The sequence below is a fragment of the Gossypium hirsutum genome, chromosome A12, assembly GCF_007990345.1.
Source record: "Gossypium hirsutum isolate 1008001.06 chromosome A12, Gossypium_hirsutum_v2.1, whole genome shotgun sequence".
NCBI lineage: Eukaryota > Viridiplantae > Streptophyta > Magnoliopsida > Malvales > Malvaceae > Gossypium > Gossypium hirsutum.
In genome coordinates this window covers 78,876,658-78,889,361 of record NC_053435.1, presented here as the reverse complement: position 1 = coordinate 78,889,361, position 12,704 = coordinate 78,876,658, and the positions used below count along the sequence as shown (strand labels likewise).

At 35.7% G+C, this 12,704-nt stretch overlaps 1 protein-coding gene across 2 annotated transcripts; it reads right to left on the bottom strand.

The window, feature by feature from the left end:
* Nucleotides 1-504: 504 nt before the first annotated feature.
* LOC121210880 (transketolase, chloroplastic) lies at nt 505-10,885 on the bottom strand. Of its 2 annotated transcripts, none has more exons than XM_041082757.1 (7): nt 10,346-10,885; nt 9,839-9,929; nt 3,438-3,528; nt 3,062-3,343; nt 2,857-2,981; nt 2,653-2,771; nt 505-1,661 (listed from the first exon to the last, which is right to left on the bottom strand). In XM_041082757.1, exons 1-3 carry the CDS (start codon nt 10,820-10,822, stop codon nt 3,470-3,472), a joined length of 627 nt encoding a protein of 208 aa, XP_040938691.1. In that variant the 5' UTR covers nt 10,823-10,885; the 3' UTR covers nt 505-1,661; nt 2,653-2,771; nt 2,857-2,981; nt 3,062-3,343; nt 3,438-3,469. The 2 variants fall into 2 exon arrangements, with proteins under 2 accessions (XP_040938691.1, XP_040938692.1); XM_041082758.1 differs by having other exon boundaries at nt 3,463-3,528.
* Nucleotides 10,886-12,704: the final 1,819 nt, after the last annotated feature.

Sequence of the window (12,704 nt, the reverse complement as noted above, 5' to 3'; positions counted from 1 at the left end):
CTGGGACACGCCCGTGTCCCACACTCGTATGGAATTAAATTCTAATTCACACCTACAGGGGTTTTCACACGGCCAGACACACGTTCGTGTCAATGTCCCGTGTCCCTCACACGATCACGACACGCCTGTGTCTTAACCCGTGTGCAAAAACCTGGGTATTCTGTTTCTGACATCAGCATTCTTAAATTGTCACACGGCCAAGGCACAAGCCCGTGTACTAGGCCGTGTCCTCCACACGATCGTCTCTCTCCCTGTGTGTTTATTATCATGCATACTGACTTGAAATTTTTAAGTACAGGGATCGCACGACCCGACCATACGCCTATAGGGTTGATCGTGTGTCACACATGGCCTAAACATACGCCCGTGTGTCTACCTGTGTGGGCAATATAAGGATATTTACCAAACCTCATTGCCACTATTGCATACCTATTTTCACGCAAATACCAGCCAATACCAAAACAAGCATAATTTCTAAAATCAAATCAACCACAATAAACATTCATTCAACCATGTAGATGCAACTTTTATAAACTCAAAATAAATATTAGCCATCATTCATGGCTTAATACTAAATGTGGGATCTATCCCAAGCTAACACATTTAGCTAAATCTCAAAGGCTCAAAATAATAAGTTCTAATTCTATACATGCCATATTCAAAAATATAAATCGAACTATACCGAATGTTTCGGCTGATAGTGTGATCGATATCTCTGACTTTCGATGATCCTTGAGCTAGTTAGGCAACACTAAAAGAATTGAAAAGGAAAAGGAGTAAGCATAAAGCTTAGTAAGTTGCATATAAATAAATATACAACAATAAGTCTACAATTTACCAACAACTTATGATACCAAAGTGGGCACACGCATGACTTACTCTTTACTTCATACAAATCACATAGCATATACAATGAGTTCACATTTTATACATATGTATCACTTAGGTACCTGTAATACTCACAATACGGTTATACTTTTCTCATTAACTTAAATTTATAACTCTTTCCGTTGAACCATTCGGAACACTACCGGATATTTCATAAGCCTCAATCATGGGTAAAGTGCCGATGCCATGTCCCAGACATGGTCTTACATTGGCTATCATCTTTGAGGCTGATGCTATGTCCTAGACATGGTCTTACACTAGCTCTCACATAACTGTTCCGATGCCATGTCCCAGACATGGTCTTACACTGACACATCTCATAGCAGTTGCATGTCCCAGACATATCTTATACTGGCTTACGTCTCAAGGCTGATGCATGTCCCAGACATGTCTTACACTAGTACTCATCTCAATGTCGATGCCATGTCCAAGACATGGTCTTACACTGGCTCTCATAATGTAGCCGATGCATGTCTAGACATGTCTTACGCTAGCTCACACAAATGACCCAAGTGATACGGCATGAATATCTGGTTTACTTCCTAAGGTCCCAACGTGAATTCTACTATCTCAATGATCAATACACGTTCTCAATCTCGAAATCAAGAAATTCATGCCATATCTATTCAATGACAATTTACATACAGATAGTAGCAACGTAGTTATATTATTTACATACAACTTACCTCGGATTTCAAAATGTAGCGACTATACGGTTTAGTCGATTTGTTTGGCTTTCCCCCGGTCTTGGTTCGAATTTGAAAATTCTTGATCTATATTAGCAAAATACACTCGTTTAGTCACTAATTACAATTAGGCAATTGAAAATTCATATTTTTAGTAAAATGACCATTTTGCCCCTAGACTTTGGCAAAATGACCATTTTACCTCTATGCCCAAAAATTGATTTTTATCGAATTTCTTCACCTCTTAAGCCTAGCTAAACTCTTTTTACTCTTATAGCAACCTAAAATTCCCACTATTTCACACATTTATCACTTATTTTGCAACTTATGCAAAACAGTCCCTTTCGGTATTTTCAAGCTAACGCCTTTCACAAAAGTTGTTTATAAAACAACCAAGACTCATTTTTTCCATAAAAACTCAGCAAACAACACAAATTCTTTCATGGAAAAACCCTAAACTCTTGATCATTTTGCAAGATAGCACCCTCATTTGAAAACTAATGCTTCAAGGGTCTCAAAAGTACAAAAATATTTTAGAAAAGCCATTAGGATCACTTACTTGTTAGTGCTTCAAGTTGTTGAAAATATTTGAAGCTTAAAACCCCAACAATGGCTGATATTTTCAGCTAAGAAGAAATTGGAAATAGGGTGATATCATTTCCTTTTTCTATTTTCTATTTTAGTCAAAATTGGTCACCTAATCCCACCAAAAATTGAATTTTTTTACCACACGTCTCCTATGGTCGGCCACCCTATTTCTAGGGGTCTAATTGACCTTTAAAGGCCCCCAATTTATATTCTCTAGCTATTTAACACTTTTATCTATCAATTTAGGACTTTTACACTTTATGCGATTTAGTCATTTTTCACAATCAGGCTCACAAACATCAAAATTAACTCACCAAATTTTTCATGTACTAATATAAACATACTATGACTCTAAATAAAATAATTTTTTTAACTTCGGATTTTTGGTCCCGAGACCATTATTTCGACTAGGCCTTAAATCGGGCTGTTATAGAGACAATAAGAGGGGTACTCATTGGAAGTGCCTTCTTCCATCTGGTCGATAGCTTACCGGTGATGATTAATTTGAGCTTTTCAACTTAATCTTTATATTTTTTCTCATATTCTGCAAACTTTACATTCCATTCGGTTTCAAGGGTAGCTCCCTGTTAGACAAGGCGACTCCAATACCTGCAAATATGGGAAGAAAGTTTCGAACACCAAACAAGAAAACATAATCAAATGCATATATTGAAACCTTTACAAATCTCCTTACCTTTTAACATCTTTGGGTACATGGAATGGCTCGTGTGGCCATGCAAGGTTTTTCCTAGCAGCATCCACTTCCATGGCACCCAATGCACTACCGTAAACATTGTACAAGTTTGCATTGTTTGTCACCTGCAAAGAATAAGAGGAAGACTATTTTTACGAGCCTAATTTCGACTATAAACTCAACAAGCATCTAGATAATATATGACCTTGATCAAAGTGGGCTTGTCTTTGACACCCTTTCCTTCCTTAATAGAAGCACGAATCTCATCGTAACCAGTATTCCCAATCTTGATCCAAATAACATGCCACCCACGGCCTTTAAAATGTTCCTTGACATTCTCAGTAAAAGCAATTTCCGTGTCACCACCGATCGAAATGTGATTGTCATCGTAGAAAGCAATAAGCTTTCCAAGTCCCAGTGCCTAGCAAGCAAACAAGCTTCATTCGCAACACCCTCCATTTGACAACCATCACCTAAAATAGCATACCTACAAAAAAAAGATCAATTTATTATCCATACAAGATATCATAACACAATGAACCGTAAAAAATTGAGAAGTAATAATATGTGTAGTGGTCAACAATCTCATTGTTAGGCTTGTTGAACCTAGCAGCTAGTGCTTCTCAGTTAGAGCCAACCCGACAGCGTTTGCAATACCTTGACCAAGAGGACCTGTATGTAAAAGAAAATATACCACATATAAGTGTCATGGGTCGTGCAAAGAAGTCCATAACTGATGCGCATATTTTAGACCTGTCATGTTTCCTTAGTGTCATTCGGTCCGTCAATATTGGCCCGTCACTTGAAAGATACTCAAGGCTCATCTACTGAATCCTGATTGAAGTGGAACACTCCAATAAATTATATTTTATCAGGATAATTACTATAAATACTAAATAATAAACATGTAAACAATTTAAATCCCTTAAGACTCTTATTGTAGATGAAAACTAATATCAGCTATTGACGTAATTTAATCTGTACCGTTGAATCTGGACTTTTACATCCATTTGTAATCACTTCATTCTTTCTGAGCTAAAGAATATATTAAGAGCATTTATTCAAACATCTTGTGTGCATCACTTTCCTTTGGCTTTTTTTATTTTTAGTTGCTCTTTCAGTTCAAGTTCGCTTTTGCTATATTTTAGTGACTTAAAGAATTCTGTGAGAATTCTCGATTTTGCGACAACTAGGCTAACGTAGGCAAATTTAGAATAAAGAAATCACCTAAGACCGCATGATTTGCAAGGTTAAGTTTCTAATCCTGTGACAGTTGGTATCCGAATTAAGGTTACGAAGGCAATGTTGAAATGTCAAAAGGAGCAGAAAAGTAAAATGTCCCAATAAAAACTCATGAGAGGGGCAAGAAACGAAACAAATCAAGGGATATGCTGTCGACTTTGGAAAGTCAAGTGGTCCATATCAAGAAATCCATAGGGGAATTGAAGGAAATGCTCGAGGTAATAAAGACACACACTGAGGAGTTAGACCCAATAAAATAGCAGTTCAATGAATATTTGGAAAAGGCCTTTAGTTCCAATGTGGACACGTTGCAAGTACTTTTTAACACTATTGTGGATAAGCTAATTGAAAGGAATGATGCTCTCGAAACCATAATAACAACTTTGAACTCAAAGATCGAGGAGCACAAAGGAGAACTCACAGTGTGAAGAGTTGCTATAAGAAAAAGAATGTTAAATGCGACACTAAGCCATAAGATTGATGTCCCCAAATTGAAAAAGTTCAAGAGGACAAGGTTCACGAGGGAAGTGGACAACTTCTTATGAGAAATGTAGTAATACTTCTGTGTTGTGGGTATCAAGAAAGATGATGTTAATGTAAACACTACTTTCATGTATTTTATTGATGTCACTTTTCTACGGTAGTGTCGTAGATCCCTAGATGAAATGCAAGTTGGGATCGAAATTGAGACTTAAGAAGAGTTTCAAAAAGAGTTCAAGGAGCAATTTTACCTCCCAATATGTCTAGAGGAGGCTTGGGTTAAGTTGCGTCGGTTTTTGCAATGTGGCACAATTTGAGAATATATGAAGGAGTTCAGTGAACTAATGCTCCAAATTACGGATTTGAGTGAGGAGACATTCTTCATTTTCATGGATGGGTTGAAGCCATGAGTTAAATAGGAATTGGAAAGACATGGAGTTGAGAAACTTACCAAAGCCATGACTGTTGCAGAGTCGCTTATTGAGCTAGGTACTAAGAAATCGGAAAGGTTTGAGTTTTCCAAGCCCAAATTCAAACCAAAGAATAATGGTGAGGGAGAAAAAAAACAGACTGACAAAGAATGAAGACGGTAAGAACCAAACGGTTCAAAAAGCTAAACTCGACAAACAATAGGAACAGAAGTAAAGGCTATTGAAATGCTTCATTTATAAGGGTCCGCATATGGTAAAGAATTATCCGAAACGATCTATGTTCTACCATCAAAGAAGATAATGAGTCAAAAAAAGTAAAGTTGAAGCTTAATTCAATCTTGAGTTTGTTGAAGCTAAAAAGGGTCATAAGCAAAATGAACTGATCTTTATAGACATCATGGTGGCAGGTAGAAGATTGAATGCACTGATAGACATGGACTCTTTATATCTATTCATGTCTGAATAGTCTACTTAGAATCTTGGTCCCAAGTTTGAGGGGAAATTGGGGTGGATTGAGACAATGAATTTCAAGAGAGTCTCAATAATAGGTGTTACAAAATGAGTTGAACTTCAACTTGGCAGTTCGACCGAAAAGGAAACTATCAAGTTAATACCATTTGATGATTATGACTTTATGGTTGGATTAAAATCCCTTGATCGAGTTAATGTACTTCTTGTCCTTTTTATTGATTGCATGTGCATCCTGGATCTATGCCACCGATATGTAGTGTCAATTAAACGAGATAATGGTGTAGAAGCCAATGTATTATCATCAATCCAGTTTTTAAAATATGTATGCAAAGATGAAGTTTCATAATTAGAAACCTTGAAAGCTGACGATTTTATCAAGTCCGTTGATGAAATTTCTAAGGAAATAGTACAATTATTATAGTCTTTTTGGGATGTGATGACTGCTGAGTTGCCCAAAAAGTTATCACCTAAAAGGGAGGTAGGTCACAAGATTGAGTTGATGCCCAATATTGAACCTGTCAGTTAAGGTCTCATATTGTATGTCTCCGCCAAAGTTAAAAGAGTAGTGAAAATATTATGGGTTCATTAGATCGTTTAAAGCTCCGTTTGGTACACGATTCTATTTCAGAGAAAGCATGATGAGTCATTAAGATTGTGCATTGATTATCAGGCATTAAACAAGATTATTGTGAAGAATAGGTATCTGGTTCATCCCATTGCAAATTTCTTTGATCAATTGGGAAGTGCAAGGTTGTTTACCAAGTTGGATTTGTGATTCGAGTACCACCAAGTCAAGGTAGCCGAAGGGGACGAGCTAAAGATAGTTTGCATGATGTGTTATGGCTCGTATGAGTTCTTGGTTATGCCCTTTAGAATAACCAATGCTCCAGCAAAATTTTGCACCCTAATGAATAAGGTACTTCAACCTTTTCTAGATTATTTTATGGTTATTTACCTTTACAATATTGTGGTGTACATCAAGTTACTTAAGCAATATGTGGAGCATTTAAGGGAAGTTTTCCAAGCCTTGCGAGAGAATGAGATTTTTTTCAAGGAAGATAAATGCTCGTTCGCTCAGTGTGTGGTGCCATTCTTAGGCCACATTGTGGGAGGTGGAAAAATCTGGATGTACGAGGAGAAAATTCGAGCAATTGCTGATTGGGAACCACCAACCAAGGCAACTAAGTTGCGATCTTTCCTTGGCTGGCAAACTATTACTGACGCTTCATCCAAGGCTACTCCAAAATCACCGCATCCTTGACAGACCTATTGAAGAAGAGTAAGATATGGGATTGGAATGAACAATGTCGGAAAACCATTGATTAAGTGAAAAATGTGATGATAAAAAATCCTATGCTTGCCTTATCGAATTATACCAAATCGTATGAGGTGCATACGGATGCATCAGACTATTCTATTGGAGGAGTATTGATGTAGGATGGTCATTCAATTACTTTTGAGAGTCATAAGCTTAATGATACTGAGTGGTAATACACAATTCAAGAGAAAGAGATGACCGCAATGGTTCATTGTTTGCGCACATAGAGACACTATTTGCTAGGTTCCAAATTCGTGGCATTTATAAACAATGTGAAAAATAGTTATTTTCTTACTCAGAAAAAGTTATCCTCCAAATAGACTCGTTGGCAGGTTTTCTTCACAGAATTTTATTTCAGCATGTAATATAAGTCGGGGAAATCCAATGTAGTGGCTAATGAATTAAGCTAAAAAATGAAATTTGCAACAAACAACCAACCAGATAGCTTTTTATTAGAGTGCATTAAAGAGGGATAGTTCAATGATCCCACAACCAAAACATTGATAGAACTTGCCAAAAAAAGAGAAAAATGAGACGATTTTGGCTCAATGGAGATTTGTTGTACACTCAGGGGTATCATTTTTATGTGCCTCAATATGAGAAACTGTGCAAGAAAGTCATGAAGAAGTGTCATGACTCGAGCTAGCCATCTAAGTAGACACCGCACTCTTGCTCTTTTGAGGACCATTATTATTGGCCTCACATGAGTGATGATGTTGAGACTTATATGAAGACTTGTCTAGTGTGCTAATAAGACAAAATAGAGTTGAAAACGTTAGTCGATTTATTGCAGTCTTTGCCCATTTTGGAACGTCCATGAAAAAGTGTATCCATGGATTTTATTATTAGTTTGCCTAAATCTGATGGTTTACAAGTATTGTTGTTATGTTTGACAGATTTTCCAATGATAAAACTTTCATTCCAGCAACCAATGAGTGCCCTACTGAGGAGGTAGCTCGTTTGTTCCTTAGATATGTGGTGAAATATTGGGGGTGCCACAGTTTATTGTCAGTGAATGAGATGGGCGATTTACGGGTCGATTCTAGACAAAGTTATACAAGTTGATGGGGTTAGACTTGAACTTTTCCACTAGTATGCATCTGCAAACTAATGGGCAACATGAAAGAGTAAAAACTGTATTGGAAACTTATCTTCAGTACATGTGAGTGCCACACAGAGAGACTGGTCAAAGTTGTTTCTGTGGCCAATTTTTTTTATAACTTGCAGCGGGGTGGGGCCATGAATCAGAGTCCTTTCGAGGTAATGATGGGGCAACAATCACTCACACCCAATGTTGTTGTGACTCGTTACGAATGACCAAATCTAGTAGCTTAGTGATTTGCTAAAGATTGGCAAAAGCATAATGACTTAGCTTGAGCTTGCCTACATAAGGCAAGTAAGCACAACAAGAAATGGATTGATTAGAATCACAGAAATGTACAGTATCACGTTGGTAACTCAATTCTTGATAAACAACACTTGATTTTGTGCCACATTGGCTTGCATAAGGGGCTTGTGTGACGATATGAGGGACCTTTCAGAATTCTAAAAGTGTAAGCAAGGTAGCCTAAAAACTAGAGTTGCCAACAAAACTCAAGTTCCATCCCGTATTCCATGTCAGTATGCTTGAGCCTTTCCATGAGGATCAAGAGTATCCAAATCAAGGCAAGTCCGAACGAGCGCTAATAGGAGTAAATATTTCCTACAATTTTGATGTTGAATGCATTATGGCAAACCGAGTAATCTGACGGAAGTACTACAAGTCGAGGCATGAGTACCTTGTACGATGGAGGGGACTTCCCGACAGTTAGGCTAGTTAAGAACCTATCGAGGTTCTATGGTAATTCCAAGAGAAGATGGACCAGTTTCATTCTGAGGATGTAGGGTAGAATGTCATGGGCCGCACAAAGGATCCCATAATTAATGCACATATTTCAAACCCTTCATGTTCCCTTAGGGTCATTCGGCTCGTCAAGACTTACCCATCACGTGGACGAGACTCAAGACCTATCTACTTGAATCCTAATTGAATTGAAACACTCTAGTAAATTGTATTTTACCAAGATAATTATTTTAAATCCTAAAAAATAAAGATGCCCTTAGAACTCTCTTATTGTAGATGAGAACTAATCTCAACAATTAATGTAATTTAATTTGTACCATTAGATCTAACAGAGCTCAACTATAAATAGAGGTCTCTCTCTTCATTTATAATTACTTGATTCTTTTTGAGCTAAAGAATATATTGAGAGCATTTACTCAAACATTTTGTGTGCATCATTTTCCTTTGGCTTTTTTGTTCTTCGTTGCTCTTTCAATTCGAGTTTGTTTCCGCTATATTTCGATGTTTTAAAGAACTTCTGCAAGAATTCTCACTTTTGTGAGAATTGCACTAACATATGCAGATTTGGAACAAAGAAATCTCTTAAAGTCGCGCGGTTTGCAAGACTAAAATTCTAACCCTGTGACATAAGTACATACATTTGCCTTATTTATAGTGAGTCTATGTCAATAAGATGTTTCTTGACAAAATTCTATATATATAATAACTTTTGCATAAGTATAACATACTATCAAATTATGGTTTTGATCCCTCTATTATGCTCAAATTTAGTATTTAGTCTTTAGTCCCTATATTTTAATCTAATATAATTTTGTCCCTCTATATTTATAATATCATTAATTAATCCAAATAGTTAAATACATTTTAACTATATGAATTGTTTTTAAAAACCCAATCAACACTTCCAACAATATATATATGCCATGTCAATATGATACATAGTATCAAATTATGGTTTTGATCTCTTTACTATGCTTAAATTTGTGATTAGCCCCTATATTTTAATCATGTACTATTTTGTCCCTCTATGTTTATAATATCATTAATTATACAAAATACTGATATGAATTTTTCTTAAAAACACAATCACCACTTCCAACAAAATGATATTATAAAGGCAAAAAACCAAATTCCAAGGACTAAATCATAAATTTCTTAATAAAGAGGGACCAAAACATAATTTGACCTCTAACATACCAGTTGTAACTTCAACTCCAGGTGTTTCAAAATTCTCAGGATGTCCTGGTGTTCTGCTTCGCCATTGACGAAAATTCTTCAAATCATCTTCCTATAACATAATCCAATAACTGTAAAGTTTAGTTCTTTAATCTAATAATCAACTTTTTTTTTTTAATTTTTTATATATAAATTTTGGTTTGGCATAATTTTATATATGAAATTTTAATTTCATCCTATTTTCACAAATTACAAACAATATTATCCAAGAGAAATTATGTTGATATATTATATATAAAAAAATTATTAATATAATATAAAAATAAATGAATATATTTATATATATATGAATCACAATTTAATTGAAGTTTTCGTATGTATAATTGTAATAAATAAAAGTTTATGTACTCAATTACACTACACGTTACACCATATTTAATGCAAAACATTAAAAAGAACTGAAAGGAAATAAACCCAAATCCAATTTTTCACCGAATCGGACATGGCTACAAAGTTTAAAAGCTTTACCTGAACACTATCATAACCAGCAAGGTGAAGCAGAGCATATTGCAACATACAACCATGACCAGCAGACAAGACGAAACGATCACGGTTGAACCAATAAGGGGTCTTACGATTATACCTCATTATTTCATCGTATAAAACGTGACCCATCGGAGCACAACCCATGGGTAATCCAGGGTGACCGAAATTAGCCTTTTCGACAGCATCAATAGCTAAGAATCTGATCGTGTTGACTGATTTTTCCAATAAGGAAGTCTCGGCAGGAGTGCCGATTGTCTCGACGGCAGCGGAACTGACTCGGAGACTCCGGTTTAAGCGCGTGGGAAGGACTCGACGGGAGCGTGGGGTAGTGAGCTTGAGACCGGAGAAAGTGGTGGTGGGAAGCCAAACACGGTAGTCGGAGGATTGGGTGGACCCATCGGAAAAGATGGTTCGAGCTAGGAGAGCTTGAGACAGAGTGAGAGATGAAGTAGAGGCCATTGTTGTTTTTTGATCGAGTCGACTCAGTTGAGTGAGGTTGGTGAAAGGGAGATCGAAATGAGTTTCGTTGATATATTCGAGGAAGAGAAGGCAAAGTACATAGGCACCAATTTTTTTGGGTTAATATAACTTTTAGTCCCTAAAATTAGCAATTATGTTTGTAAAAAGATTACCAAATCAAAATCCCCCAATTTAAAAGTCAACGATATAATTTTTGAGGCATTACCTAATCGTCTTTCATCTAAATTCGTTATTAATATATATGTTGGGAAATGTGTATATATTATAATAAACATGTAATTTTTTTATATATTTAAATGATGAATAAATTTTATATTTTAATGTTATATTTTTTGTATTTTTTTTTATATTTTGCATGCATGGCGAATTTGTGACAAGTATATATTAACTTATTAATTGTCTATGTTTAAACTGATGATAAAAGACATTATAAGAATGTTTACATTACGAAAAAGATAATTTATTTTAATAGATAATCTAAACGAGTTTGTAATCCTATAAAAGAATCAAAGTGAGTATTTGATTCAAATATTAAGAAGGATTATTATGCTGTCTACAATTTCGATTAAGGAGATAGCTAGTCTTGACTATCGTAACAGTTGACTCCACAGGTAGAGACATAGATGTATTCATTGATAGAATAATACATTGAATTGGACTCAAAATTAATTAATTCTAAATTCGTTTGTGAATTTCACTTGTGACATTCATTTTATGATTTACCTAAATCCTGAGTTAGCCGTTGAACATGCGTATATAACTGATGTGCTTTGATATAAGTGGAGGCTTATGCTTTAAAGATGGTCGAGCCGATAGCCGGAATGTTGGGTACATGACTTGTGTATGACATGGCTTTACTAACAATAGTGGAATTCATAGCTTAATTAAAGAGTTAACGATATCCTCTCATTGACATTATGTGGATTGATAAATATGAAACGTGGTCACGGGTTGCTAGTTCTTGAACTAGAAAATTATCACGTTCATTTATTGATAATGATCATATTAATTATTAAAAAGACACAATGGTGACATTGAGATAAAATAGGATTGTATTTAGTAAACATATTTAACTCAAAAGAAATATGAGGGTGACACACACATGACGAGGTAATTGGACAAAGCAATTGGATGGATTACTTTCGTTTAGAGTATACATTAAGGAATTTTCAATCATGGTATTTATTATGAACTGACTCCTTGATTAAGTAATTGTGGATAATCGGAATGATGCTTCTAGACATAATTGCAATTACTAGAGCCTAATGGTATATATCCGATTGATTTCTTCGCTAGCTCAACAAAAGCTCGACCGGACTGCATTTGAATTAGAAGTAAATTTTACGACTTTGGAAATAATTTAATTAAGTCAATTTATTCGATGTGAATAAAATTGGATAGTCATAAGAATTGTTTAACTAGAGAAATCGATTAAAAAAATTTTATTGAAAAGTTAATTTGGATAATCTAAGTGATTTTTGAGAAAATTAATTTTGATAAAGTAAAATTAAATTAATTAAATTAATTAAAATTAATATAATATTTTTGAAAATTAATTTTTAAGTCAGACAATTGATTAATGAGTAATTGAACTTGAAAATTGGACCTGAGATCGTAAATTGGGCTCGGGAGCCCAAAATCGAGACCAAGATCTAAAAACTGATCAAATCGGGCCTATTATGTGAAATCGGGCCGACGGTCCAACCGGTGGCTAGACTGAACTGGTCGGGTCGTCACTAGCCCAGACCGAACTGGTAGAAACTGAACCAGCTTGGGGTGCCGGCGACTACGATGGCGGCATTCCTGTGGCCGGAAAATGGTTGGCGGCGGTAGGTCTTTGGTGATTGAGCAGTGCAAGTAT